Source organism: Bubalus bubalis, chromosome 2 (genome assembly GCF_019923935.1).
Source record: "Bubalus bubalis isolate 160015118507 breed Murrah chromosome 2, NDDB_SH_1, whole genome shotgun sequence".
NCBI classification, from domain to species: Eukaryota; Metazoa; Chordata; class Mammalia; order Artiodactyla; family Bovidae; genus Bubalus; species Bubalus bubalis.
Genome location: NC_059158.1, coordinates 158,298,062 through 158,325,871, shown reverse-complemented (window position 1 = coordinate 158,325,871; position 27,810 = coordinate 158,298,062). Strand labels below are relative to the sequence as shown.

The 27,810-nt window shown below is 53.4% G+C and overlaps 1 protein-coding gene across 8 annotated transcripts in view; it reads left to right on the top strand.

Moving 5' to 3' along the window:
* The window catches only part of TNS1 (tensin 1), a 219,627-nt gene that overhangs the window by 100,133 nt on the left and 91,684 nt on the right, over positions 1 to 27,810 (top strand). For 6 of the 8 annotated variants that reach the window (XM_044937778.2, XM_025278227.3, XM_044937779.2 and 3 more), the window contains 8 exons: positions 10,550 to 10,591; positions 11,324 to 11,374; positions 17,830 to 17,879; positions 20,081 to 20,252; positions 23,344 to 23,394; positions 24,417 to 24,539; positions 24,891 to 24,955; positions 26,509 to 26,592. In XM_044937778.2, coding sequence (XP_044793713.2) covers positions 10,550 to 10,591; positions 11,324 to 11,374; positions 17,830 to 17,879; positions 20,081 to 20,252; positions 23,344 to 23,394; positions 24,417 to 24,539; positions 24,891 to 24,955; positions 26,509 to 26,592 — 638 coding nt within the window. Of the gene's footprint in view, positions 1 to 10,549; positions 10,592 to 11,323; positions 11,375 to 13,865; positions 14,229 to 16,073; positions 16,395 to 17,829; positions 17,880 to 20,080; positions 20,253 to 23,343; positions 23,395 to 24,416; positions 24,540 to 24,890; positions 24,956 to 26,508; positions 26,593 to 27,810 lie in introns of those variants that run through there. The other 2 variants (XM_044937782.2, XM_044937780.2) reach the window with 2 other exon arrangements.

The window sequence follows — 27,810 nt, the reverse complement described above, 5'->3', positions numbered from 1 at the left end:
TCCTTCCTTTTTAAGGCAGAGTAATGGGGTCGCAAAGAGTCGGACATGACCGAGCGACTGAACTGAACTGAACACTCCATTGCATGTACTGTTGTTTGTTGTTCAGTTGCTGTGTTGTGTCTGACTCTTTGCGACCCCATGGACTGCAGCACGCCAGGCTTCCCTGTGTATATACCGCATTTTACTGACTCATGTATCTGTCAATAAACACTTGGGTCATTTCCACGTTTCAGTTACTGTGAATGATGCTACTATGAACATGGTCATATAAATATCTCTGTCAATCCCTGCTTGCAGTGCTGTTGGGTATATTCTCATGAGTGGAACTGCTGGATTACATAGTAATTCTGCTTGTGGCTTTTTTTGGAGGGACCACCATACTCGCCCACAGTGGCTGTACCATTTTGTATTACAACCGGTGGTGCACAAGAGGTTCTAACTTCTCCACATCTTTGCCCAAACTCTTTGTTTTCTTTCTTCTCCTTCTTATTTTTGATAGTAGGCATCCTAATGGTTGTGAGGTGGTGGTCCTGAGATTTTCAGATGACTTGCTCAAGGTGTCCCCGTGTCAGATCTAGGGTGAGGAGGCACCAGGCTGCCTTGTGGAAGAGAAGAAGGCCCCAGAGAAGCACGTGGAGCCCCCCAGCCCAGCACTGCCATCCTGCTGTCCATCAGGGAGAGTGGCTGGCAGTGGCTTTAGTTCATCTGAACTCCCAACCTCGATGCATTTCATCCCAGGGCACTGAGTGGGCCAGGGGGCCATCTTTTGGAGATTCTGGAAAATGGAGCAAAGCCAGGAGAGATGAGCCTGAGAGAGTCCTGATTTTCAAAGGAAAGGGCAAACTCTGAGCATTGCATTCCAAAAAGGATTCGCAGAGTCATGAGGGGGGATGGAAATGAGTTTGTGTGCCCCCTTGACTTGGAGAAGGCAACGGCACCCCACTCCAGTACTCTTGCCTGGAAAATCCCATGGATGGAGGAGCCCAGTAGGCTGCAGTCCATGGGGTCGCTAAGAGTCGGACACGACTGAACGACTTCACTTTGACTTTTCACTTTCATGCATTGGAGGAGGAAATAGCAACCCACTCCAGTGTTCTTGCCTGGAGAATCCCATGGACAGAGGAGCCTGGTGGGCTGCCGTCTCTGGGGTCACACAGAGTCGGACACGACTGAAGTGACTTAGCAGCAGCAGCCCCCTCGACTGCCTGGTGTGGAGAGGGAGGGTATGGGGTGGGGATGTGGGTATAGAATGGGAATGAGACCTTCCTGAAGGACAAACTGGCTTCCTTGCCATTGCTCTCCAGAGGAGCACCTCCTAGGTGGAGGGTCTCATAAAGAGCAGGAGACCTGGGTATAGAGAAGAGTTTTCTAACACCTAAAATGGACCGTCGGGGCTGTCTGGTGGAGTCACTGTCTGTCACTGGAACACATCACACTCACTGACGCCTGTTATGGTGCAGATGAAAGGTTCTCTCGCTGTGGGGGGTGCTTGGGTGGAAGTCCTCAGGGCCCACTGAGGTCCCGTCCTTATATTGGGCTATGAAGGGATGTGGTCCCCAGAGGGCAAGGTATCCATGAATGTGCTAACCACATCCCCTTTGACTCCCACTGGGAGAGGGCCCAGTTGGGTGAAGGGCCTCGCCCTGTTTAGTGGGAGAGAGTGAACTCTACTGTGGAAGTGAACTAGTGGCTGTACTCAGGGGTTTTAACCAGAGGTAACCTTGGGGTCCAAGGAGTCAGCCATCACTCTGCTGCACTGGGCGGGCAAGCCTGCCTCCTGTTTCAAGTCCAGGTTAAGACTTGAGCAAATGGACAAGAAGAGGGAAGGAGAGATTTAAAATGGTATACAAATACCAAGGCAGCTTCATTCTGCCGATAGACTGAAAACCAACTATCCGTTAGTTGGCTGGCAGCTTGCGTGGGGTTTATACCCCTCAAGCTTGGAGTCACAGTCTAACCAGCCATTCCCTGTCCTTCCTTGTTTCAGTGTTGGCCATCGAGCTTCTTGCAGCCTGCCAGGGCATAGAGTTCCTCCGCCCCTTGAAAACCACCACTCCACTGGAGAAGGTCTATGACCTGGTGTGCTCTGTTGTGAGGCCCTGGATAAAAGATCGCTTCATGGCCCCAGACATCGAGGCAGCGCACAGGCTGCTCGTAGAGCAGAAGGTCTGGGAAGTAGCTGCACCATACATTGAAAAATACAGAATGGAGCATATTCCAGAATCAAGACCTGTTTCTCCAACAGCATTTTCACTGGAATTTCTGCACAAGAAATCTACCAAGATCCCAGAGTCTGAGGATCTTTAATGCTTTTTGTCATAAGTTAGCAGATTAGACAGCACTTAATTTTACAGTAAATAGTACTATGCTGAAGGAGAGACCTGAGAACTTTCTCAGGCGTATCAATCTGTTATATAGTTTGGGTCTTATAATACCTGCTCTGGTTAGGCTGGTGATAATATTACATTTACTAAATCTAGTACTGTGTTCTTGTTGACCTGAGTTAGAGATGTAAACAATGTTTCCAGGTTATAGCACTTTAATTATTTCTAAACGATATCTACAGGTCACTCATTCCTAAGGGTGAGAAGAGTAACCACAATTGTGTGGATGTTTGACTCTTGACATTAGATGAACTCAAATCTTGAAACAGATTGATGGCATTCTTTTCCAAAAACATTAGACTTCTGTGAATCTTTCTTTTGTTTTGGTTTTTGGTTGTTCTTTTTGTTTTTGCTTTGACAAGTTCTAGTTAACTTTGGTGGATTATACTAAGCCATGATATGATGAATGTTCCTTAATATGTCTTTGTAAACAACACTTTTTAAGTCATAATTTGTTCTCAAGCTGCTTTTTGTTTTATTATTTGAATTGTAGTAAAGAATAGTCAATTGGTCAACAAGAGATTCTGCGTCAAGGAGTTAAGGAATGAATAGAAAGATTGCTATTAGAGGGGTTCTCAATGAACTGTTTCATATTTATCAGATGTCACTATGCATATCAAAGAAAGGATTCAGATGCTTAAACTGTAGTAGGAGGTTAGTGTTATTGCTGCCTTATTACGTGTTAGTACTTTGTTCATGTTCTTGTAATAACCTAGTATAAGAAGCCTCCTCATTTCACAGGTAAGGAATCTGATGTTTAGAAGTTAATCAACCCCCTCTCTGTGATGGTAATCATTAAAACAAGGTCCTGGTGAGAGAGATCAGATGGGCCTCAGAATGTTACTCAGTCTGTTCCCTCCCCACTGAAGAAGATAAAGGACCTCTTGGGAAGGCTTAAGTGTAATTGTCCAAATGAAGGATGAATCTAATGACTTCTTGACTCCCTGAGGCTATGACTCTGCACCCTTCTGTGCAAACAGGAGCAAAGCACTTTCCAAGTGCAGTGAAACCATGGCTGTAACGACTGCAGTTGGTCAAGGAAAGGGCAGACATGCTTGCCCGCTTTCCTACCTGATGACAGCCTAAAATGCGTCCAACATGGATTTCACAGCAGTTTTTCCTAATTGCAACCTGTCTACAGGAAAGGTGGAGAGAGAGGTACAAACCAAAATATGCTGAGGAACCTGTAGACCTGTAGAAAGGTGGTTCTTGATGCTGTTCTTTGCTGAAATGTGGACACAGGAATGCAGTTTATTCATTCTTATCCACAAGTTGCAGTGGAGCAAGTGAACCCAGTGGTTTGATGGCTGTTTGTCACTTTGCTGTGGGGTGTGCTGGTTGCCAGGGATGGTCCTCTGGGGCCCTTCGTTATTGAGTTTTCTATACAGATCTGTAACTGTGCCCTCAAGGGAATTTCAAGGTAAATGTGGAATAAACTAAGTCTTACTGTCAAAAAAAAAAAAAAAAAAAAAAAAAAAAGAAGAGGGAAGGAGGGTGGGCCTTCCAGCAGGCAGCAGGGCTGAAACGGAGAGGGCTGAGACAAAAGACCAAGCTTGGGGGCCAGAGCAAATCCAGCGCCCTTGCTGGGGGGATGAGGGGCCGGGCCGTCTTGTTTCTTTGGCTCTGGCTGGGGTGCTGGTGGGAAGAGCCTGAGTGTGGGAAAGGAGGCGGGAACCCAGGTGGCATGGTGGTGGGCAGTGAGGAGAGGAGAGCAGAGGATGCAGATAAGAGGAGGGGGAAGGAAGTGGAGTCCACAAGGGAAAAGGGGCCAGATAAGGGAGAGGAATCCAGAAGCCAGGTTGGGGAACTTGAACTTGATGAGCCAAGCACTAAGGGCCATTGTGGGTCCTGGAGTGGGGAAGTGACCCAAAGCAGGCGTTGTGAGTGAAGTCTGCCGCCAGCTGTGGGGTGTGGCTCAGGGGCGAGGGGGCTGCCAGGAGGAGGGCTGGTAGACCAGATGACGCTGGCGTAGTCGTTGGGTGGAAGACTTGCGCCAGGGCAGCCAGGGGGTCATGGAGGAAGGGCCTGGGGAGGTGCACACTCGCAATGCCCTGACCGAGAGGGAGGAGAACAATGTCCACAGGGAGGAGAGGGTGGCAGGAGGGGGTTAGAAGTATTCCAGCCTGGCTCAGGGCCAGCCTGGTGAGCACAAGCAAGCAAGACAGGGTAGGGGGGCGGGGTCCACAGTTGCCCAGCCTCAACCACCTGGAGTCGGGTCCTGGGTCCCTCAGGGTGAATTGGGGGGACCCTGAAGACAGGTGTGAGCTTGCCTAGGCCCCTCCTTGGGGGTGCAGGGAAAAATCAGGCATCACATTCCATTTGTTCACATCCAGCGTGCTCTTTTACTCTGGTGGCCTTGGCCTGCCCAGGAAAGGATGTGGCCTCTGCAGCAACTTCATTCAAAGACTCATGGGCCCTGGGCTGCTGGGGCCCTCTCCGTTAGCCCCTTGCCCTCCGTTTTGATGACCGCCTCTTCCCGGGATGCTGGGAAATAACTGGAGGCGAAGGGCTGACCAGATCTCAAGTGGAGCTGGCCAACCACCCTGGAAAGTCAGTGTCCTCATTGGCCGAGAGAGATTCAGAGTGCTCCCCTGCCTGCTGCTGCCTTGGTACCAGGTTACTGGTCCCCGACTGGCTGTGGGGCCTGCGAAGTGCCCTCCCGGCCACGCCCCCTCTAAGTGCCCCGTTAATGGTGCTTCCCTGCCTTTCCCTTTTGCTTTCAACCCCTTTTCTTCATCTGCTTAGGGCTCTATTTTGAGAACACACGAACCTAGAATAATGTGGGTCCTCGATTCGCCTCCCAACGGGCAGGCAGTGCTGTCCCTGACCTCACAGTCCATCCGTGGCAGTAGATGTGATGTCATGGGGTCTTTTTTGGCCTGAAAAACTGTCCGAATTCCAGGGCTCCCAGGGGGCAAGAGAGGGGAAGCTGGAGGGGTGAGAGGGGGGAGGGTGTGAGGAATTTCTGGACGGAATGTTCCTCCGGAGGCTGAGTCCGCATTCTGCCCGGCCCTTCCTCCCCCCAGTCCAGGGCTTGCGCACCTCCCCCACCCGCCATGGCCCTCTGCCTTTTCCTTCCTCCAGAACAGCAGCCTACAGACACATTTCTTTCCCAGCCCACCCTCCCTGCCGGCCACCGACGTGTCCTCTTGCATGAACCTCGAGGCAGTCATCCCAGCCACAGCAGCCTCAGCAGACTGGTCCCTCCTCCGGCCCACACCACTGGGGGCGATTAAACCCACTGAGAGGACATGCTTGTCTTTTTTTGGAAAAAAAAGAAAAAATTGAGCAAAGGATGTGCAGCTTCCCTTATCCATCCTGTGGTTCACAGCCCTTCGCATTCAGGAAGTTCTCTCTGATGTCTGATCCCAGTCTCTCCTGCTGCAGCCCATTTCCTCCTCTTCCTCTGGAAGTGTATTGAAGAAGCCTCATCCTCCTGAGGGCCCGAGACAATTAGTTTTTAAGCCGCAGAAGGCTTGTTCTCAACAGGAGGGCAGTTGATTAAGAGTAAGAGGAACTGGATGAAGATTATGCCCAAGAGGAGACTAGCATGAGGTGGATGTAAGGAGCTGTGTTCAAAAACCAGCTGTCTTTATCTACTGGCTATGTGACCTTGATCAGGTGATTTAATCTCTTGGCCCCTCAGTTTTCCTCACCTGTGAAATGGGATAATGCTTACCTGGTGAACATTGGTTGTGAGGACTGATAAATCATGAAAGTGAAGAGCCCAGTGTTAAGCCCAGGACATCCTTAGTGCCTGCTGAGTCGTTCTTGTTACTGCAGTCACATTATGAAAAGGCACCTCCAGACCAGGACCAGGAGGAGGTCAGGCAAGTGAGGCACCTGGGGAGCAACATGTACCGTGAGACTTGGCCGTCAAGCAGTTCCAGGTCCAAACCCTTCCACTTGCTCCTGAGCTGGATTTGAGTTGTCCTGCCTGGGGGCAGGAGGCATTCTGGAAGATCCCTGGTGGGGCAGTGATTCGGCGTTGAAAAGCCTGGGTTTGTCCTGGGATTGGGCAGGGGGCGGGGCCAAATGCAGGGGGGGTGGTACCACCCTTATCTGGGTTCCATCTGCTTCATCCTTCTACTGCTGAGCCTTGAAAAGTGAAAGTGAAAGTCGTGTCCAAGCTCTTTGCGGCCCCATGGACTATACAGTGCATGGAATTCTCCAGGCCAGAATACTGGAGTGGGTAGCCTTTCCCTTCTCCAGGGGATCTTCCCAACCTAAGGATCGAACCCAGGTCTCCCGCACTGCATGTGCATTCTTTATCAGCTGAGCCACAAGGTACTGCTGAGCCTTAGGGGGAAGGAAAAGCAGAGTTGGCCAGCTGGCACCTGCTCACCCCACCTGCAGGCCAGCTGGGAATTGGGGTGAGGGGCAGCAGGGGGGCTCAGTGGTGGGCTTTATAAAACATGGGTGCCCACCGGAGTCCTGCCATGCATCTCACTGTGAGAGGCTGAGCAAATCATACCCGTACCTTTCTGTACCTCAGTTTCCCCATCTGTGAAATGGGGAGGGAGGAGATGGTGTCTGAGGAGTGGTGTGCAAAAATAGGGTGTGTGTGTGCACGCTAAAGTTAGGGTGACAGCTGAGGCCTAGTGGGTCTGTCAGCCACTGAAGCCCTGATGGCCTGGGAGGTTCCTGTAGCATACCCAAGCCTCCCTACAGGGCCTGGGACAGGGGTGGCCTGGGGAGAGACCCCTCTTCTGTTACCAGTCCCCTTGCCTTTTTCATTCCCACTAGCCCCAGAACTGGCAGTGCCTGGGAAACAGGGAAGCAGGACTTCAATCCCAGGAGGCCTGGGTGGAGGCGAGGGGTGGAGGAGAGGGGAGGGGAGTGCAGTGTGCATGCTGGGCTATGTTTGCAAACACTGCAGGAAAACACTGGGTGTTGAGATTGGAAGTGTTTTTTTGGAAATTTTTAGCTCCTCAGAAAGCCTCTTCACTAATGTTGAGGGCAGGCCTTTAATGGCTGGCCCTGTGGCTGGCCTCCAGCTGGCGTGGGAAGGGATGCGGGCAGAGGGGCTGGTGCTCAGATGATTGCTGGCAGGGAGAGAAGCTGCTCTTGCCCTGCTGAGGCCTGTGGTTTCTAATATTGCCTCCCTGGTCTGCACTGTGCCAGACCCAGGAGGGGTGGGACAGGAGGGTCAAGGTGGGGCAGGGTGGGGTGGGGTGGAGGATAAACAACAGCTCACATTTATGGAGAGCTTCCTAAGGGCCCGGCCCTGTTCTGAGTGCTTTCTGTGCTTCATCTCATTTGCATCTCCCAGGATAGGACCGCGCAGTCCTGCCGGAGAGCAGCAAGGACACGGTGACCTGCCTGAGGTCGCAGTTAGTAGCAGACAGTCAGGACGTGGCCTGGCCGGCTGTTGCCAACGCTGCCAGTCTAGATTGGTAGTTTTCATAGTGTTGTCCCTGGACCTGGAAACCTGTTAGAAATGCACATTTTTGGGTCCTTCCCTAGTCCGTGGGTTCTGACCTCTGGGGAGGGCCCAGAGGCCCACCTGAGTGTCAGCAGCCCTCCAGGTGATTGGCAGGCACACTCCAGTTTGAGGCCCCCAGCTCTCACTCTGCTACGCCCAGTCGGGGTCTCTTGGGAGGCTTTCCCCAGAGCAGGACGAGGGGCGCTTAGGGGACTGTAATGGACCTGAGGCAGGTATTCTGTCTGCAGCTTCTCCACCCTACCCCGTTTCTGTCCTTTCTCCCTGTCAGGGAGGCTGATTGTACAGACTGTGAAGAGTGAGGGCACTGAAGCTGGGAGATCTGGGTCCAGGCTCAGTTGTGCTGTGTAGACGTCTCTGCATGCAGAAGGTCCCTGTGAACTGCTCTCTAGGCCTTCTCCTCCCCACAGGAGGCCAGAGCCACTCAGGGTGGAGGCACTTGGGCGTGCTGTGCAGCCCGTGGTCTCCACGTGAGCATCACAGAGCTGTGGACCAGAAAATGGGCAGGGGATCCGAGGGCGGGGCAGCCTGGCTCTGCCTCTGAGGACTCTGCTGGGTGGGGCCGGCTGGTGGTGGGAGGCTGAGGGGGACCCTGGTCCCGATTGTCAGGCACCTCGTAGAGCTCCGTCTAGGGCAGGGATCCCTGGGGATTTCTTGTGGCTCATTTGCCTCCTGCCCCATGGCCTGTGGCTCAGGAGTGGGGACTCTGGGGGAGGAAGGGGGCAGCTAGGGGAGGGTTAGGGCTGGGCTGGGTGGGGACAGAATGTGGCATCTTCATTGCTCTGCTAAGTCATCCTCAGACTCCAGGTGGGTCAACCGAGAAGGCTGGGAGGGGCTGGCTGATGGACCTCCCCAGCTCCGACTCCGTTCTTGGACCCTGTGCTCCCTCAACCGTCCTAAGCTGCCTTGACCCTGAACTACACAGGAGGTTTTATTCACCTGGAAAGAAGTTTTGGCCTCAGCCTCCTGTCTCTAGTGTGTGTGTGTGTGTTAGTCGCTCAGTTGTGTCTGACTCTTTGCGACCCCATGGACTGCAGCCCGCCAGGCTCCTCTGGCCATGGCATACTCTGTCTCTAGTACAGTAGGGTAAAGTTTGTGCGTTTTTAGAAAGAGCACTACTGCCTTTAGCTCAGCCTGCTTCCTTCCTCCAAGCCTGAAAGTGTGTTAGTTGCTCAGTCATATCCGACTCTTTGCAACCCCATGGACTTCAGCCCGCCAGGCTCCTTTGTCCATGGCATATTCCAGGCAAGAAAACCAAGTGGGTTGCTGTTTCCTTCTCCAGGGGATCTTCCCAACCCAGAGATCAAACCCAGGTCTCTTGCATTGTAGGCAGATTCTTTACTGTCTGAGCTACCAGGGAAGCCCTCCTCCATGCCTATCTTGGTCCAATTCTCTCCCAGATGCCAGAACCTTTCAGAAGTCATTCTGTTCATTCCCCTGTCTTCAGACATGAACAGTGCATCCTCAGGTCCTGGGGATAGGGTTGGGGCTGATGTTTCCTATTCTGAGATCCATTATCTATATCTGGTCCATGGTCATCTCAGTGAAGATTTGTTTTCATGACCTTGACTCATGCCCACTTGCAAGATTCAAGTGCCCCTCTAACCACATCACTGAGTTGAAAACAGAGACCTGGAGACTGTGGTCAGGAGGTGGCCCTGGAATGGGAAACTTTTCTCTTGTGATGAGGGAGTCTGAGGAGCCCATGTTTCAGGATGCCTTTAGTGGGAAGCACTTCTGTTGGTCTGGGTGAGGGAAGGATGGCACCAGGGTGAGGGAAAGGATCAGTCCTCAGGTGTTTAGTGACTGCCCACTACACATCAACCACAGTCTCCAGCATGAGGGATGTGGCAACTGAGTTGGTTAAAGAAAAGCTGCTTTGAATCTGTTTTGGAGAAAAGTGGGATAAGAATCACAAATAAAACAATAGTTGGAATGAGACCTATTCCCACAATGAGATTATTCATGCACCAAGGACCAGATAAATAGCTCAGACAGTAAGGCTTACTGGAGTTCAGAGGTGGGAGACAGCCCCCCTTGCTGGGGTGTTCAGAGAGGGCTTCATCGAAGAGGAGAGCTTGTAGGAAAAGGGGAGAAGCCATTCCACAAGCCAAGTCCTGGATGTGGGAATAGCGAGGAGTCTGGATGGAGCAGAGCTTTGAGGCATGGAGACTGAGGTCTGCAAGGTTGGGGGCAGGGCCCATGTGGGGTGGTCCTTGAAAGCTGGACCACTGCAGTTTCACACAGCTTGAGGCACAGAGACCCAAGATGGGGTCCAACCCTTTTGTTCCCCTTAGTAGTCAGTGGCTTTGGTCCATTCATCTGATTTCTTCTTATTGGTAAAATAAGGCTCAAAGATGGTAAGAGTCCCTGCCCCACTGGGTTCTTATGAATAGACGAAGCGTCTGGTGTAGGTACACATGCCTGGCAGGTAAGAACAGGAGTTGCTTACTCGCTCCTTGTTCCCTTTTGAGGGGTCGGACTTAGGGTCCCTCTTGAGGCGTGTTGAGCTGGATGGTTCTAGGACCAATAGGATTGTCTTCCACTTTCCAAGTTCTGCCCCCAAGCCTGGGGTCAGCACATTGTGTCTGAGTCTTGGGTTGGCTCCATCCAAGCTGTCTCCAGAGGCCTCCTGCCCATTATGGCCTCCAGCCCGGGGGAGAGAGCCAGCCTGGGGCTGTTTGCCCTGAGGCCTCACACTGTGCTGTCTCTCTGTCCACAGCCCGTCAACACTGAGACTGCTCCGAAGAATGTAGTGGACACGGTGAGTGATGGCAGGCGGGGCGGGGGTCAGGGAGCAGCTTGGGGAGGCCGGGAAAGCAGAAGGAAGATGGGGGGACAGTGAACAGATGTGCCTGAGGACACCCTTCTGGAGTAGATTTGTGGAACTTGGGGAAGGGTGGGGACCTTGTGACATGGAGAGCCGGACATTAGACCATCCCCCTGTGTGTTGGGAAATGATTGCTGGGGGACGAGGCAGGCGGGGAGGGAGAGGCCAGTGCTAAAATGTGGTCTTCTTTATTAAATATGTAGCATGTGAGAGAGCCAGGAAGATCTTTCCAAACACATCTTTCTGCCTTAGCAGAAGGACAGATGGTTTCCTCAAGGCTGCATGGAGGAGGAAGGGAAGGAAGTGGGTGGATCGTGCAGTGGGGAAACCAAGGCTGGCAGCTAGCTGATGGGCTTGGAGGACTTGAGTTCATATCTCAACTCGGCCAGGGTTCTATCTGTGAGACTGTAGCATGTCTCAAGCCTGTCTGTGCCTCAGTTTTCTCATCTGCAAAATGGGAATAATGATCTCTCCCCAGGAGAGACACACATGAGTGGGTGGCAGTTGGCTCCAAGGGGCCTTTAGTGGACAAAGATGCTGCACAAACAAGCAAGCCCCCTGCCAGGCCCCCACCTCCATCACTGCCACACCCGGCAGTGAAAGACCCAGGACCTTTTGATGACTTTCCTTGACTTCCCTCCCTGACTGCCTTTTCTTTGTCTCCAGGGAGAAGCAGCCTTTCGGGGTGGAAACACACGGAAAAGCCTTGAGGAAGATGTAAGTATGGGGAAGGGGAGGAAGAGAAGACGTGGTGGTTCCCTGGTGAGTGGGGGATGTGGGGAGGTGGATGACGTCTCACACCTGACTTGTTTGGTGGGGCATCCCTCACAATCTCCTATCTAGAAGGGCAGGCAGGGTTACTTAACTCAATTCCAGACTGCAAGAAAGAAAGTAAGAAAGTGAAGTTGCTCAGTTGTGTTCGACTCTTTGCGACCCCATGGACTGTAGCCTGCCAGGCTCCTCCATCCATGGGACTTTCCAGACATAAATACTGGAGTGGGTTGCCATTTCCTTCTCCAGGGGATCTTCCTGACCCAGGGATTGAACCCTGGTCTCCTGCACTGCAGGCAGACTCATTACCATCTGAGCCACCGGGGGGTGGGGCAAAAGGGTGAGCAGGCCCATGACTTAGCCTCAGTCTTGGCTTCAGCCTCCATCCAGCTCAGCTGGATTCGGGGCTCATTTGCCCATCACTTAAGCAGACCTCAGTACTTCAGGGTGGGGAGGGAGGGTGTGCAAGGGCTGGCTGGATGGTGAGCAGGGCCAGGGGAATGGGTGAGACTGCAGCAAGAGGGACTAAGGGCAGAGATGAAGAGGGACTCCTAGGCTCTTGGTGATCATAGGCTCTGCTTCTTTGGACAGAAGAGGCTTGGAAAATGGCTAAATGCCACTGATTCAGGAGGAAGCTGAAAGATGGGCTGGTTCACCTCGCGGGCTTCTCCTGCCGTGTGGCTTTTTGGTGGAGGGTGACAGGCAAACTCCTTAAGTGGAAGGACCCCAGGGAACGAAGGAGGGGCTCCTTGGGTCCCCTGCTTTGAGCCCAACTCGTGCCTGGGCTTGTCCTCACACCCCAGGGCCAGATGCCCAGTGAAGTCGGACCTTCCCTTTCTTCCCCGCCCTTCTCTGACAATTCACCCCTCAGTGGGCCTCTCCATCCTCTCCCGCCCTGATCTGCAGAGGAACAGGGAGTGGTTTTGGCGGTTGGCACAGGGGGAGCTGTTGATGGCATGGGGCCGTATCATCTGACAGCTGCCTGACCCACGGCGGGAGGGCCTGGAGGCAGGCGCTAGGCTCCTGCAGGCAGTGCACGTCTGTGGGGAGCCCACTGCCACTCCACATTGCCCAGCCCCGCAAGGCGGAGGTGTCCCCAGGGCCACACGGGGACTGGCCAGGAGGAGGAACATGCCTCTCAAATTAGTGGAAAAGGTATGCACGGGTCCTGTGGGTGTGGAGTACACATGCCGAGAGGGACCCTTGTCCACATTTGTGGTGTTTCTGGGGCTGGGGTGCAGGGGGGAAGTAATGTTCTGTGTACCTACTACTAAGGATTAACCAGCTTAACGGACACAAAGTGAATTCTATAATTCACGAAGTGAATTCACAAAGTGAATACTGTATGCTCAATACATGTTAGCCATTCTTATCACTGTTATTTTGGCTAAGGGCCAGAAGCTGGCCTGGGTATTTTTTGATCCCCATGACATCCCACTATGGCAGATGCTATGAATCCATTTTATAGATGAGGAAACAGAGGCTTGGAGGAGCTCACAGATGCGATGAATATCTGTCTTCTCCATTCCGTCCTGGGACCGCTGCCTGGATATGGTGTTTCCAGGACTCCTGACTCTTGCCCAGGGGACAGGGTGATATCGTGTTAACCAAGCCTTTTAGCCAGTGGTCTGGACGTTCTTATAAGTCGAGTCCTAGGGCAGCTGCTCCCCACAACGCCATCCCAGGCCAGATAGATCCAACAAGGTAAAGGTGCAGCAGGAGAGAGTGAAGTTAGACATTGTGAAGAACTTTTTGACATGAGGAGGTGTCGGACCTTGGTCCCGGGGAAAAAAGAGGTTGCCGCTTAGCTGGGATTAGAAGTTTTTTAGGGGAAAATCTGTTGATCTGGGATGAAAGTGTGTGTGTCTGTGCGTGCCAGGGGTGGGTAAGAGTGGTGTCTTGCCTTGATATGGGAGGAGGGACGTGATGAGTCTTGGTCTGCTTAGTCTAGTTAAAGGAGTTCATGAAAAGCTGAGCAAGTGAGCAGATTCTAGAATGACCTGTGTACTGTGAAGGAAGAGAGAAAACCTAGTTTTTGAGGTTCCCAGAAACCTGTCCCGGGTTGAGTGACCCCCAGGGTCCCCTACCCAACCACTGAGCTCTCTTGCCCTCTGTCCGGGTGAGGAGACCATTTCTGAAGCGGCCTGGCTGCTGCTCTGGGTCTTGCTGCTGTGATAATATGCCTGTTTGTTGAGCTGTTTTCCTGTCTCTGGCCCGCGGCCCAGGACTCACAGGGCAGGAATGGCTGTTTTCCTCCAGTGAGGCTGGTGTGTTGCAGGGTTTGTGGATGGTGTGCTGTGTCGCACTTTGTTTTGGAAAAATCCAGGCGGGTGGGCAGGAAGGAGAGAGGAAGGGGTGTGGCTGGAGGGGCTGGTGCAGAGGGGAGGGGGTGGCTGCAGCCCCCAGAGGAGATGTCGGGGTGGGGAAGGGCCCCTGACGTAGATTGGTCACCAGTCTCTGGCTGCCTGACATGGCTGCTGCTTACAGACCCTCCTCCCAACTGTGCCCCCTGGGGACCTGGGCTCCGGAAACAGCTTTCCCTTTGGTCCAGTGCTGTTGTGTTTGGTCTGTGGACCTCAAAAGAAGGCAGGACTCTTCCCACACAGTCTTTGCTCCAAACCAACCCCGCCCAGATCCTGGGGTTCCCACTCTTGCTGCATGGTGGGGAAGAGGAAGGCGAAAAAAGGAGCCAAGGGCCACAGATCTTGAGTTGCCCTGGAGCGTCTGAGCGGTGGTCAGCAGCTCCCGCCGGCATTGAGGACCAAGGTCAACGGTGTTGGCGGAATCTGCAACAGGAAGGGTGAGGGTTAGATACCAGGAGGAACTGGCTGATAGGAAGAGACATGAGACATGGTTTGGGGGAGGGTGTGGAATTTCTTTTTACAGTGTCCTTTAAGCAAAGGAGCGATTGCGTTTTGGTGATGATGGTAGGGGAGAGATCTTGGTGCCTATGGGAGTTGGATCAGAAGTTCTATTATGGATCTGTGTCTTGGGAGGTGCAGGGAAGAAGTTCAGAGCTGTGGATAGATGGCTTTGAGAGCCCCAGAGAGGAAAGGAATGGAATTACAGGCAGACCGAGAACTTATTTTTCTTTATAAAATAAAATCTTCAAGTATTCTTTTTTTTTTTTTATGTATTTATCTATTTGACTGCATCAGGTCTTAGGTGCGGCACGCAGGCTCTTTGTGACTGTGCATGGGCTTTTCTCTAATTGTAAGCGTGCGAGCTTAGTTGCCCTGCAGCATGTGGGATCTTAGTTCCCCAACCGGGGATTGAACTCATGTCCCCTGCAATGGAGTGGGAGTTCTTAACCACTGGACCAGGAAAGTCCCTAGAGAACTCTTTGTAAAACCCTTGGGTAGTTTTCCCCAGAGGCTCTGGGTGGAGCAGGTAAATCACACCAGACTGTGTTGTACCCATTTTACAGAGCGGTCAGTGAGGCCAAACGGCTGCTTCTCACATGGGCTTCATAGATGAGAGTCGTCTTTTGTAGGATGGAAGCTTTCTGAGGTCGGGGGCCTTATGCCCAGCTGGTGGCCCTCAGCAACGTTCACTGAATGAGGGAGGGGGTATGATGATGGTGTGCGGAGAAGACCTCAGCCTTCCTGAGGAAGGCCCTGGTGTGAGTCGCAGCTGCTGGAGGCTCGGTCTCCAGACCCGTTTCTGTGAGGTCACTGTGTTTCTCAGAGCCCTCAGTTGTTTTGCTCATGTGCCCCACCCCCGCCCCCTGCCCATCTGTGGTTCTCCAGTTCTCCCTGCGACTCGGCCCTGCCACCCCCAGATGTGTTACCTGTGCACGTCTGCTTTCCGCCACTGAGTGTCACATGCTTCCAAACTTTGCAGAAAACAGGAAGCCCCGTCAGTGAGAGGGCAGCCCAGTGATTCATCAGGGGATGACCGTCCAGCTGTTCGTCCCCATCCTCCGCGCGAGGGTCACTGTCCAGGGCGGCTTCCTCCCTGGCCTCCCCTCCTCCCTCCCCCCCAACCGCAGAGCCGGCTTGGACTTTGTCTTATCACCTCTGGAGGCGGTGTGGCCAGACTCTGCTGGGGCCAAGTTTGTATTTATCTTTCCTGGCTTTTTGGGGTGGGGAGGCTGAAGAATGTGGAGTGTTGTAACTGGGGAGGGGGGTGGAGAAGCAGGACCTGGCTGTCCTGCTCTGCGCTTCCCTTTCGCCCCTGTGCCAGTGGAGGCTCTTGACTCCCCAGTCTCCCCACCAAACCCAGCTCAGTATCCCTGAGGCTCCTGGGGGCCTGGCCCCGTGGTCCTGGCTACACCTCCAGCCTTGGCTATAGTTGTGGCTTCCAGTTGTTAGAAGCAGCTATAGTGGCCTCCTCCAAACATGGCTGTGGATCAGCAGTCAACGGAACCGAGGGGCTATTTATAGCAGGGTGGCCCTGGGGCCTGGAGCCGGGCCTAGGGCCTGGGGAGGTTCATCGTCTCCTCATCAGGGACCAGAGAAACAGAGACGGATGAAGTGTCGGGTTTCTGCGTTCCTCTGAGCGGGTCGTCTTGGAACAGCCTGGTTTGGGTCTTAAAAACCAAACACAACTCAACCCCTCCTTACTGCCTGCCCCCCTCCGCCCCACTTCCCACCCCTCAACTCCCCATGCCTGACTCATGCAAACCCAAGTCTCGGGGCCAGGAGAGCTGTGGAGACAGAGAAACTTCCCGCTGGACAGCACGACTTGGCTGTTTCCTCCTGCTGCCTCTAGGCTGAGCTGTTTGGGGCTGTGCTGCAGCCCCAGGCTCTGGCTGCAGCCTTCTTGCGAAAGGCTGGATGGAGAGTTCTCTTCTTAGGGGGGCTGCCCTGACTTGGGGCTCAGCTGGGTGCGGGGTTGCAGAGCCTACCCACCCTTGCCTCGTTGGTGCTGCGTGGAGAGGGCCGAAGGGGGCTCCTCTTCTTGGGGCCCCAGTGGTCCAGCCCGGAGTCTGAGGATGAATCCTGCTGGTCGTCAGGACTTGGGGGTGAGTTGCTGTAGCCTCGGTTTCTCCTCTCCTTGGTGGACTGTGCTCCTCTCTCCTCCAAGCGGATACAGCTTGGTGGTCACGAAAGGCTGGTTTAGGGGAGGCTCAGGCATGTTTGGAAAGTGCCAGTGGGCTCAGAGGGCTCTGGCTGCGAGTGTCCAGGTAGGGCTTCGATTCTGCATCAAGTGAGGTGGATGAAGGGATGGGTAGCAGCTGGTGATGCAGGATTTTGCTTTTCTATAGAGGTAACTGTTTGTTTGTGTCTCTAACTATTCTTCTAATTGTACTCGATGTAATAATGGTAAGAACGTCTAAGGGCCAGATATGCATAATTCCCTTTACTCTTCAAATAACCCCATGAGGATTGTTGCATCTTACTCGTGACATTGGGGCTTCCCTGGTGGCTCAGATGGTAAAGAATCTACCTGCAATGAAGGAGACCTGGATTTGATCCCTGGGTTGGGAAGATCCCCTGGATGAGAGCATGGCAACCCACTCCAGTATTCTTGCTTGGAGAATCCCTGTGGACAGAGGAGCCTGGAGGGCTACAGTCCATGGTATTGCAAACAGTCGGAGATTACTGAAGAGCGGCTATGCACAGCACAGCACTCGTGACATTACAGAGGCTCAGAGCATTGAGTACTTCAAGGCTGTCCAGTAGGATGCTGTGGGGCCTCTGATCCTGTACTTTCGTTGCCGTACCATACAGTTTCCCAGAGATGTTTTGGACACCAACTTGGGTCCATTTGCCTAATTTTGTACCAGTTGACAACCCTAGAGATGGGAGCGGATGAGGGAGGTAACAGACAATGGGCAGTGGATCCTTAGAAGCATGATTTGCTGCCTAGCTGTGGTTGGTACACACCGTGCCTGGTGGCTTATTGTCTCAAAACTTTTGACTGACCTGGTGTTGCTGCTTTAAAGGAGAGGCTTGCGGGCAGCTGGTGGGCAGAGAAGAAATGTTCAGAGCTGGACGGAGGGGTGCTAGCGCTCTCATCTTTCCTTCTTTCATGCTTGAATCTCTGTTTACCACTTAGGATTACTGTTTCGATATCCAGCACTTCAAGGTGAAATGAGTGTCCATCAATTTAGTAACTGCTTTATTGAGTGTGTACTCCGTGCAGGTGGCACCAGCCCAGGCCTGGTGCATTTCTGGGCACTGGGGATTTTTTCCTTGCCCGGAGGGAGGAAAGCGCTTCCCCTCAGGGGCTTGCAGGCACACAGGCACACTCACGTGGGATTGGCATCGATTGCTTTTGGCTTTGAGTTGCTGTGTTGGTGGGGCTTTAGGGCGCCTGGGCTGGAATGTTGGCAGAAGCAGAAGGAAATCTGTGTTTGCCTGTGGCCCTGACCACTCGTGTGGACAGCTCTCTGCTGCTCTCCTGCCATCCAGCTGGTCCCCATCTTAACGCTGCTCCTCTCTTCTCTTTCCCAGAGTTCCACCAGAGTTACACCAAGTGTCCAGCCTCATCCCCAGCCCATCAGGTATGCCTGGACTCTAGGGGGCAGGGGGTAGGGGGCAGGCAGTGAGGTCACTGTGGGTATTCCCAGCAAGTCATGCCTTTGAGTCTCTAATGCCAAAGTCATGAAGCCACTGGTCGGGATCATGGCAGACATGGAAGCTACAGCGAGAGGATGTGGGTAGATGCCACTGGGAATCAGTCATATTTTGAATTCTAGTTTGAAGCCAGTCCTTGAGCTGGATTCTTTATTTACCTGCATGATCTCATCTAGTCCTTGCAACAACCCTGCAGGGTAAGTATTTTATCCCCATTTGACAGATGAAGAAACTGGGTCTCAGGGAAATGAGGCAACTTGTTAAAGGTCACGCAACCACCAACAGGCAGCACTTGGATTTGCCTTCAGGACTGGCTGGCATTGAGGCCCGTGCTAGGTACTGTTCCTTTCCATGAGCAGTGGCTTCTGATACTCGAGGGTCATTTATAAAAGGAAGGTTCTCTGGCTGGCTGGGCTGATGGGGGCTGGGGCAAGGGGATCATAGGGGACTCGGTGCTTTGCTCATCCAGAGTTACTTTGTCCTGGGTCCAGCTTCTCTGATTTTTTTTGCTTCCTCTGCCTCTCCTTCATCCGAGGCTTCTGAGATGAGTGAGAATCTTGCCCCAGGGATCTGGAGCCCCAGCCAGAGAGGGCTTGGTGTGTAGCTGAAGCTCCCCATGGGCTGTAGTCCCACTGCCAGCTGTCTACAGAGAGTGGAGGGCCCCCTTAGCAGATCCCTCCTCCCTTGTAGCTGAGAATCGATGGGTGCAGAGTTCGATGCTGATGTTGTCCAGGTGGTGGCGCTGTTCCGCCTTCAGTAGGAGCCCCGCCCCCCTAGGCTGCAGGGCCAGGAATGATCAGGACTCGGAGGCCAAATTCACAGGGGGCTCCCCGCACACTGGCATCTCTATCACTGCGTCCCAGTCACCGTCCCCATGGAGAAGCTATATGTCACCTTTGGCTCCCCTGTCTCCAAGCCCCATCTATACAGTTGGCTCAGAGCTAACCTGGAGGAGATTTGGATTCTGCCCCGGTTCTTGGTGTCCTGGGGCTGTATACCCTACTGCCGCCCCATCACTCTGAAACACCCCAGTGGTATCCCTCCCACTGGCCTTCCAGTCCCAGCTTTACCCAGAGGTAGTGAGAAGTTATCAACATGAGTGTGGTCCATCTTGGGTAGTGAGGGGAAGCAGGAGGCTGGTGATGGGGTAAGAACGGTATGAGGTGCCCCTAGAAGCCGCTGGGGGGCTTTGGAATGGATTGCCAATTTCCCGAGACCCCTTTCCCCATCCCGTCAGCTCACCCTGGACCCTCCTCTGGAAGAGCAGCTGGGTGAGGTGTAAAGGTGTGAACCCTCACTTCCTCTCACTCAGTGCCGGCCCAGGCAGCTCCCTACCTCTCTTAGGAGCTCAGATGGCACTGGGATGTCTGGGGGTCCCCTGCCACTGTGGCAGCATCCTCTGCCTCCTGGGCCCTTAGAAACCAGGGAGGTCACTGGCAGGAAGCAGCCCCGGAGGCGGTGGGAGCTGCCAGAGGTGGGGGGAGAGCCAGGAACAAAGGGCAGGAGTCAGCCTGCCTCCAGGGAGGGCTGGAATGTGCGCTGTGGTCTGGCTTACCTGGAGCCCAGGTGAGCGCGTCACCTGAGCTGCCCCTACCCCTGAGGGCCTCCCCGCCCACGCCACAGCTCAGAGCAAGCAGAGGGCGGTAGAAGGCTCAGCTCTGGGATGCAAGAGCCCTCGCTTCAGGCTCTCCTTCCTCTCTGGAGCCCTCCCTGGATCCTTCGAGAAGCTTCTGCCAGACCAGGCGGCTGCCGTATGTTGGGAGGCTGAGCTGGACTCCTGGGCCCCGGCTGGTTCCGGCCCTGGCTCTGACCTCTGGGATCACAGGTTGAAGGCGACGCCGACAGGACTGATGAGCACCTGGGACTGGTGTCATCACTCTTTGTTTCTGAAACGGCTTGAGATCCTTGCTGGCTTCTGTCCAGCTCCGTTCTCCCCGGCTCTCCCAGACTGTCCATGAGGGCTACACTGGCCTTGCCCTGGGGAAGCCTCTGGCCTTGGCTCGGAGTCAGGGAGCAGCCAGGCCCTCCTGGGTTAGATCTGGGGGCCATGTATGGTGTGGAGGGGTGCAGGTTCCTGGATCTCGTCCTGGGGGCCTGGATTCTGATCTGCTGCCTGCTGTCTCCCCAGAAACATGAGTACGAGCCGGACCACGGAGGACAGCTGTGAGCTGGACCTGGTGTACGTCACCGAGAGGATCATTGCCGTCTCCTTCCCCAGCACAGCCAATGAGGAGAACTTCCGGAGCAACCTCCGCGAGGTGGCCCAGATGCTCAAGTCCAAACATGGAGGCAACTACCTGGTGAGGATGGGCCCCCGCCCACTGGTCCAGGGCCCCATCCTTTCTGCGTGCCACCTCTTCCTGCTGGAGTCTCATCCCAGCCGCTCCTGCGCCAGCTCTTCTCCCCTCTTCTCTCACCTGCCCCTGACCTCAGGCGTTTCATGGTCTGAGTCCTCACTCACTGTCCAGCTGTTCTCTGAGGAGAGTCTCTGTGGCTGGGACACGGCATCTGAGCCAAGTCGTGTGTGTGTGTGCTTGTCCTGTGTGCGCATGTGTATGGGTATGTGTGGTTTGTATGTGTGCTTGTATGTGTATGTGTACAGTGGATTGTGTGTGCTTGTCTTTATATGTGTGCACATGTATGGGTATGTGTGGTTTGTGTGTGTATGTGTGCTTGTGCGTGTATGTGTACAAGTGGGATGTGTGTGTGCATGTGGTGTGTCTGTATGTGTATGTGTGTGCTTGTCTTTATATGTGTGCATGTGTATAGGTATATGTGGTTTGTATTGTGTGTGTGTGCTTGTGCGTGTATGTGTACAAGTGGGGTATGTGTGTGCATGTGGTGTGTCTGTATGTGTGTGTGTATAGTTATGTGTGCCTGTGCATGTATATGAACCGTGGAGTGTGTGTGCTTGTCCTTGTGTGTTTGCATGTTTATGGGTATGTGCGGTTCATATGTGTGTGCTTGTGCGTGTATGTGTACAAGTGGGCTGTGTGTATGCATGTGGTGTGTCTGTACGTGTATGTGTATAGGTATGTGTGCTTGTGTGTATATACGTACAAGTGGGTTTTGTGTGCATGTGGTGTGTCTGTATGTGTGTGGGTGTACGTGTGTGTTGACCAGGAGGGACGCTCATGGTGACGCTCATGTTATTGAGCACCTGTGATGATCCAGGCCCTGTCCTAACTCCTTCCCACGTATTTAACATCACGACATCCCTAGGAAGCAGCTACTGCAGGAGCACAGAGAGGTGGGGTATTTGCCTGAGGTCACAGCGTCAGGAAGTGGCAGAGATGTCACACTGTCAGCGCCTCTGAGAAGTCTTAGGGCAGAGCTGTGGCAGGGCGTGTTTTGAGGGACCTCGTGTTGCTGAACAGAGAATCGTACTTGGGACAGGAGAATCTCCCAACCAATGTGGAGGAGGTTATCCCCGACTCCTCACCCACTATGGGGGTCAGAAAGGCTGGCCAGGGGATTGGAGCTATCCTGGCCCCAGAGGAGGGCTCAGGCCCACTTTATAGGAAGGTACATGTGGGCTGGACTCACGGACCAGCCATGCCACGGTGAGAGAGCAGAGGCAGGGTGTAGGGACTGTGTTAGGTCCCCAGGGCTGCTGTAACTAATTCCCACAAATTAGGTGGCTTAAGACAACAAAATTAATTTTTCCTCGGTTCTAGAAGCTAGGAGTCCGAGTCAAGGTGTCACTGGGGCCGTGCTCCATCTGAATCCTGTAGGGGAGAATTCTCCTTGCCTTCTCCCATCTTCTGGTGGCTCCTTGGCCTGTAGGCGCCTTGCCCTAGTCTCTGCCTCCATCATCACATGACTGTCCTTCTCCCCGTGTCTGTGTGTTCTCTCCTCTTCTTATAAGGACACAGTCACTGGATTTGGGGCCCACTCTGAAGCCAGGATGATCTCATCACCAGACCCTTGACTACTTACATCAGCAACGGACCTGTTTCTAAATAAGGTCACATTCTGAAGTTCCGGGTGGACATGAATTTTTGTGGGACACCATTTGACCCTCTATAGAGACCCATCCATCAGCTATGTTGGACGTTGTTAAGAGTCTGGCTTTAGGGACTTCCCTGACGGGCCAGTGGTTAAGACTGCACACTTCCACTGCAGGGGACATGGGTTTAATCCCTGGTCTGGAGACTAAGATTCCACATGCTGCATGGCACAGCCGAAAAAAAAAAAGACATCCGGCTTTAGACATCAGCATGTTCTATGCTGACTCTGCTCTTACTAACTGTCTGATCTTGGCACTTAGCCTCATTAAGCCTTAGGATACCATCTGTAAAATGGGTCTAATGACACTATTTATTTCAGAGGTTGTGGAGAGAATTAAGGCAGCTTGTTAAATGTCAAGTCCTTAGTGCGGCCTGGCTGTCTGTGAACACCCAAGTGGTAGCTGTTGTTAATGGAATAAAGCATATTCCTTTATGGGACTCAAGAATGATGTAATGTAGTGGTTTAGTCGTTAAGTCATGTCTGACTCTTGCGACCCCATGGACTGTAGCCCACCAGGTTTCTCTGTCCATAGGATTTTCCAGGTAAGAATACTGCCATTCCCTTCTCCAGGGGGTCTTCCCGACCTAGGGATCGAACCTGGGTCTCCTGCATTGCAGGCAGCCTCTTTACTGACTGAGCCAACAGGGAAGCCTATGAAGAGTGGACCAGAAGCCATCTAAGATCCTGCCCAATTTCAGGAGTCCAGAGTTCCATGAGTCTCTGCTGTACCTTCCCCACTCTGTCCCACCAATTCCAGACCCTGTGGTCCTCTTCTCTCCCCAGGAGATATCACAGAGGCCTTTGAGTTTCCCAGGCCTTGAGCTGGATGTTGGGAGTTCTGCCTGCCTCCTCCAGAGATGGAAAACAGGAATTCAGAGACAGGGGGATTCCCGTGGGAGGTGGTCAAATGTCAGGGGATGTCTCCTGGGAGGTCAAGGATCTGAGAGGGTCCACCCAGCATGGTTTGCACCCTTTGATAGAGGGTGTCTGACCACAGAGCAGTTGCATCTCCATGGGGTGAGTTTCTAAAGGCACCTTGTAAAGTAGAGACCAGAGATGGCCAATGCTTACCAGTTGCCACCACTGGATCGCCATACAGTGTGGAGAGACGCCCACCTTGGGGGTGGCCCGTGGGGCCCAAGACAGATTCCATCCACTTCTCATCTTCAGTTCAGGATGTCTGCTCATCCAGGGGTGGGGCTGAGTGTCTGCATACCTGTCTCTGTCTCCCTGTTCATCCTGAGAACCTGTAGTTGGTTCCCGTCAGTCAGTGTGTGTCTGGTGGGGCTTCATGTGTGTTCATGTAGTAGAATTTCCAGCAGGGAAGACAGAGAGAGAAAGGGCTGCCTTCTCACAACCTCTTCCTTTTCTTCCTTCTAGCTTTTCAACCTCTCTGAGCGGAGACCTGACATCACGAAGCTCCACGCCAAGGTGAGCCTGTGCTGTTTGGGGGAGTTCTCCTTGCCTGGGCTCCCTTCCTCCAAAGATCCCATGTTAGAATCTTGGAGGAAAATGCTGTGACTGTTTGCAAAGCCTGTTCAAAGTCACTGTGCTCCCTTCTCTTTGGAAAACAGAAACGCGCATAGCGCTTCTGTGATACGAATTACAGAAAGCAAAGCTCAGTATAGTCATTTCCACCAGGCCTGCCTCTGGTGGTGTGCACACAGAGTCCCTGGGGCGGGGCTGCGGTTGTGGGATTTTCAGTCTTACTGACGAGTCTTCTGGATTTGCACCGGCTGGGAATCGCCAGTACAGGCTTCCGAAAGCCAGTGTTCTTTCACCTGTTGTTGAGTGAGCGTGTGTGGAGGGGCTCTGCATGCCGCTCCAGCCCCTGGAGTCCAGTGACCGTTGCTGTGTGACCTTGGGTGGGCAGCAGAGTTCTCTGGCCCTTGGTTTGCGCGTCTAAAAGTGGATGGGCTGGATTAGATGAGCTCTCTGGGTCCTCTGAGCACAGGTTTTCCTGTACTTAAAGTTCTGTGGGTTAAAGTTTGAAGGAACCTGATGACTGCTATTCAGGTCTACTCTCTGTCCCACTCAGGCCTCTTTTGGCCTGAAAACTTGATGCTTTGTGTGTCCAGGGCCTGGGAAAGAGCTGTGATCAGCCTTCTGCTTCCCTTCTTCCTCCCTGAGCCAGCCCCTGGGGTCTGTGGGAGGAGAGCTTGTCTTAAGGTCAAAGTCATGTGAAAGGGACCTGGGCTCTTTGGGGGTGCTAAGCCTTTGCCTTATACACATGTGAGAAACTGGGGCTGGGGCTGGGGCAGGGGCGGTGACTACCCCGAGGCCCCACAGGGAGCGGTGTCAGAACAAAGTCTTGGACCAGTGTCCTCGGCCTCCACACCCCTGCCTCCAAGCGGGGTTGATGCGCAGGGTGGGAACTAACGTCCCCTCACCGTCCCCCACCCCTGTTGGGTCTCTGCGCTTCTGCCACTTCTTACTCATGGCTTGGGCCACAGGTCCTGGAATTTGGCTGGCCCGACCTCCACACCCCGGCCCTGGAGAAGATCTGCAGCGTCTGCAAGGCCATGGACACCTGGCTCAATGCAGACCCCCACAACGTGGTCGTCCTACACAACAAGGTCAGAGCGGGGATGGCAGGGTGTGTGTGCGAGGAGTGCGTGTACCTGCCTGTGTCATTGGATTGTGTGAGTGTGCAAGTTTGTGTGTATTCTCCTTCTTGGGGGTAATACATTCTGTCTGGAGTGGCACCCACGAGAAACGGGGTCTACCAGCCTGTGGGGCCCTCAGGTGTGGTGGATAATCTACTGTTTCTTCTTTTTAAGATTCAGCCCCACCTGCTTCCTCCTCCTTTTCTGTCTGAGAGCCACTCCCCCTCTCTCCAGCCCCTTTTCTTTAAGGCTTCTGGTTGGGCTCTGGGGTGGGAGGGCCGGCCTTAACAGTGAAGGCTTTTGTGTCTGGGGCTCTTTCAGGGAAACCGAGGCAGGATCGGCGTTGTGATTGCGGCTTACATGCACTACAGCAACATTTCTGCCAGGTAAGAGGACCCAAGTCTCCTGTTCTCTGAATGGTGACAGCAGGACCCCCTTCCCCACTCACCCAGGGCCTCGCCCTTCCTTGGGATTGGAGGATGAGGACAGAGGAGACGAGAGGTGCTGAGGACAGGGTGAGGAGCCCCCAGAAAGGAGAAAGTCCCCGCCCACAGCTCTGGGGTAGGGGCCCTTGGACAGAGGGCAGCATAGAGCAGAGACCATCGTCCTATCTGGGGCCCCAAGGGTGGAGGGGGGCAGCTGTGGGAGGAAGACCCTGCATGGGAACCCCATCCAGCTGGCATCTTGGGGCCACTTTCCTTTGCCAAACTGCCTTCTATTTATCCCAAAGAGCAGCGAGGGCATCACAAGGAAATGTTGGAACACATCTGGGTGCAGCTGAGCCACCTAGACGTTTTCTCATCCATGCCCCTGCCTCTGGCCCTCACGGGCATCTTCCCACTTTGGAGTTTGCAGCAAGAACAGGAAACAGCCAGCGATGGGTTCCATTCTGATTTGGCTTTGCAGAGAGGCAGAGGAGTTGGTCCATTCATTCTGTCATTTGACAATGGTTATGGAACAGTCACTGTGCAGGCTGTTCTAGGTGCTGAGAATAGAGCAGTGGGCAAAGGTGGGCCACTGCCCTCATGAGTGTTAAATAAGTGAACAAACACATCCCTAAGGGCAGGAGGCAAGTCCTTTGAGAACAGAGACTGAAGCAACACGGTGGGGAGGTCTCTCCAGGAGGTGATATGTGAGCAGAGACTGGAATTAAGTGGCAGGAGGCTGGGAAGGACTGACTCATATGTGGTCTGGAGGGTGGTGGTGGCAGAGGACCTTCCAGGCAGAGAAGAGAGTAGGGCAAATGCCAGCAATGGGAATGCCAGGGCCTGGCATGTTTGGAGCCGAATGAGTGAGGGGACAAAGACTAGGAAGTGAAGCTGCGAGGGGGCAGAGTCCAGGGGCCTTGCAACCCTTGGTGAGGACTTTGGGGTTTATTCTAAGAGGGGCATTGGTGGAGAGTCTAGAACGGCGGAGCTATATGATCTGTCTCTTTATAAAATGACCTCTTCGAGGATAAGTAGAGTGTTCTCTGAAGGGCTTGCCAATAGGATGGTAGTTTTATGACTTTAAGAAACCTGACCCGGCTTAATCTTTGCTTAATGGTGAACATTGCCTGTGCACCTACTGTGTGCCCACATGTGCCAAGCTCTTTAGAGATGTTATCTCCCTCAATTGCCATACCAACATTCAAAGAAGGCATAGTTATCACCTCATTTGCCAGGAAAGGAAAATCAGGTTCAGGAAGGTTAAGTAACCTGCCCCAAAGACCAAGGGCTACTGTCAGTGGTAGACTTGAGATGGGCTCCCAGGATGTCTGGTTCTAAGGCCCCCGTGCTAAGTATTGCAGCAGACAGGAGGGAGGGATGCTGGAGCAACTCTTTCCTGAAAGCATCTCAGGACAGAGTGACTGGAGGGCTCTGCAGGTCTGGGGAGCAGGGGTAGGGGGACAGGGGGATCGTGGAAGTTGGCTCCTCTGACCACCTGTCTCTCCGCACAGTGCCGACCAGGCCCTGGACCGGTTTGCGATGAAACGGTTCTACGAGGATAAGATTGTACCCATTGGCCAACCATCCCAGAGGAGGTGGGTCTCCAGGGCTCTTGGCCCAGTACATACATGTGTGTGTGTGTTCGCTGTATGTGGGAACCAGCCTTGTGAACCCATGGGGACTGAACAGTGTACCTATTGGTGGTGTGCCAAGCATGCATGTTCAGGTCCAGCCTGGAGGGGCATGAACTCAGGAGCCAGTGGGCAGCTCTGTGTGCCCACAGCAGGGCGCAGCAGTTGGCTCCTGAGGTTGGTGCCAGAGAGCAGCAGACCCAGCAGCAGGGAGTCGGGGGTGTGAGAAGACAGCTTGTATGAGAAAGCAGTGCCATTCTTGGTCCTGTGTTTGGATGGGTCTGCAGGAGGCTAAAGTTATTGCCATCTGCTCTGAGGAGGTGACAGACACTCATTCATGATGAGGGTCCCTTTCTGCTGTGAGAGCTTTAAAATTTTACAAAGGGCTCTCAACAATGTGGTCCACAACAGCCCATGCAGGAAGCAGGGCAGGGATGGATTTCTTCATTCGTCTGGCAAATTTTTGATACTCTAGTATGTTCCAAGTGCTGGCAATATCTAGTTGAACAGGATGATCTTTAGCCCTTAGTAAGCTGATTATTCTGTTGAGAACTTTATACAATAGACCATCAGGGTCATTTTAGACAGTAATAAATGCTTTGAAGGGGAAAAAGCCAAAATAGAACATGATGAGCTAGAGAGTGTGATGGGGGTGGATGTGAGAGGCTGATTCCGATGGACTGACCATTCTGAGAAGATGCCATGTAAGGTGAGGTCTGAGAAGGGAGAAGGAAGCATATGAGTGAAGGTCTGGGGTAAAGGGTCCAGGTAGCAGGTATGAAGGCCACGGTGTTTCATTGACTTTTCCAGCCCCTTGGAACACTGACCAGGCAAAGCAGGACCTCCTAGCTGCAGGTCCTGGAGCTTTCCAACCTCTCCAGGCAGGGGATTACCAACTCACACCCCATCGCCTCCGTCTTGCCTGGCTAAAAGTGTGCCAGCTCCACTGGGGATTGTGTTTCTGCCATTGTAGAGGAAGCCCAAGCAGAAGTGAATGAGTCCTTAGGCCACCAGCGCCTTACAACCAGCACAGGGCAGTGGGTAGCTAGCTTCTGGGTCAGAGATCGGAAAGGGAATATCTTTCTGTGCAGAAAATTCTGACTAGGCTGTCAGACACAGCAGCAGTGGGTCAGTGAGAGTTTTCCCAGGGAGGAAAGAACTGCTAGAGCTCTTTTTTTTGAG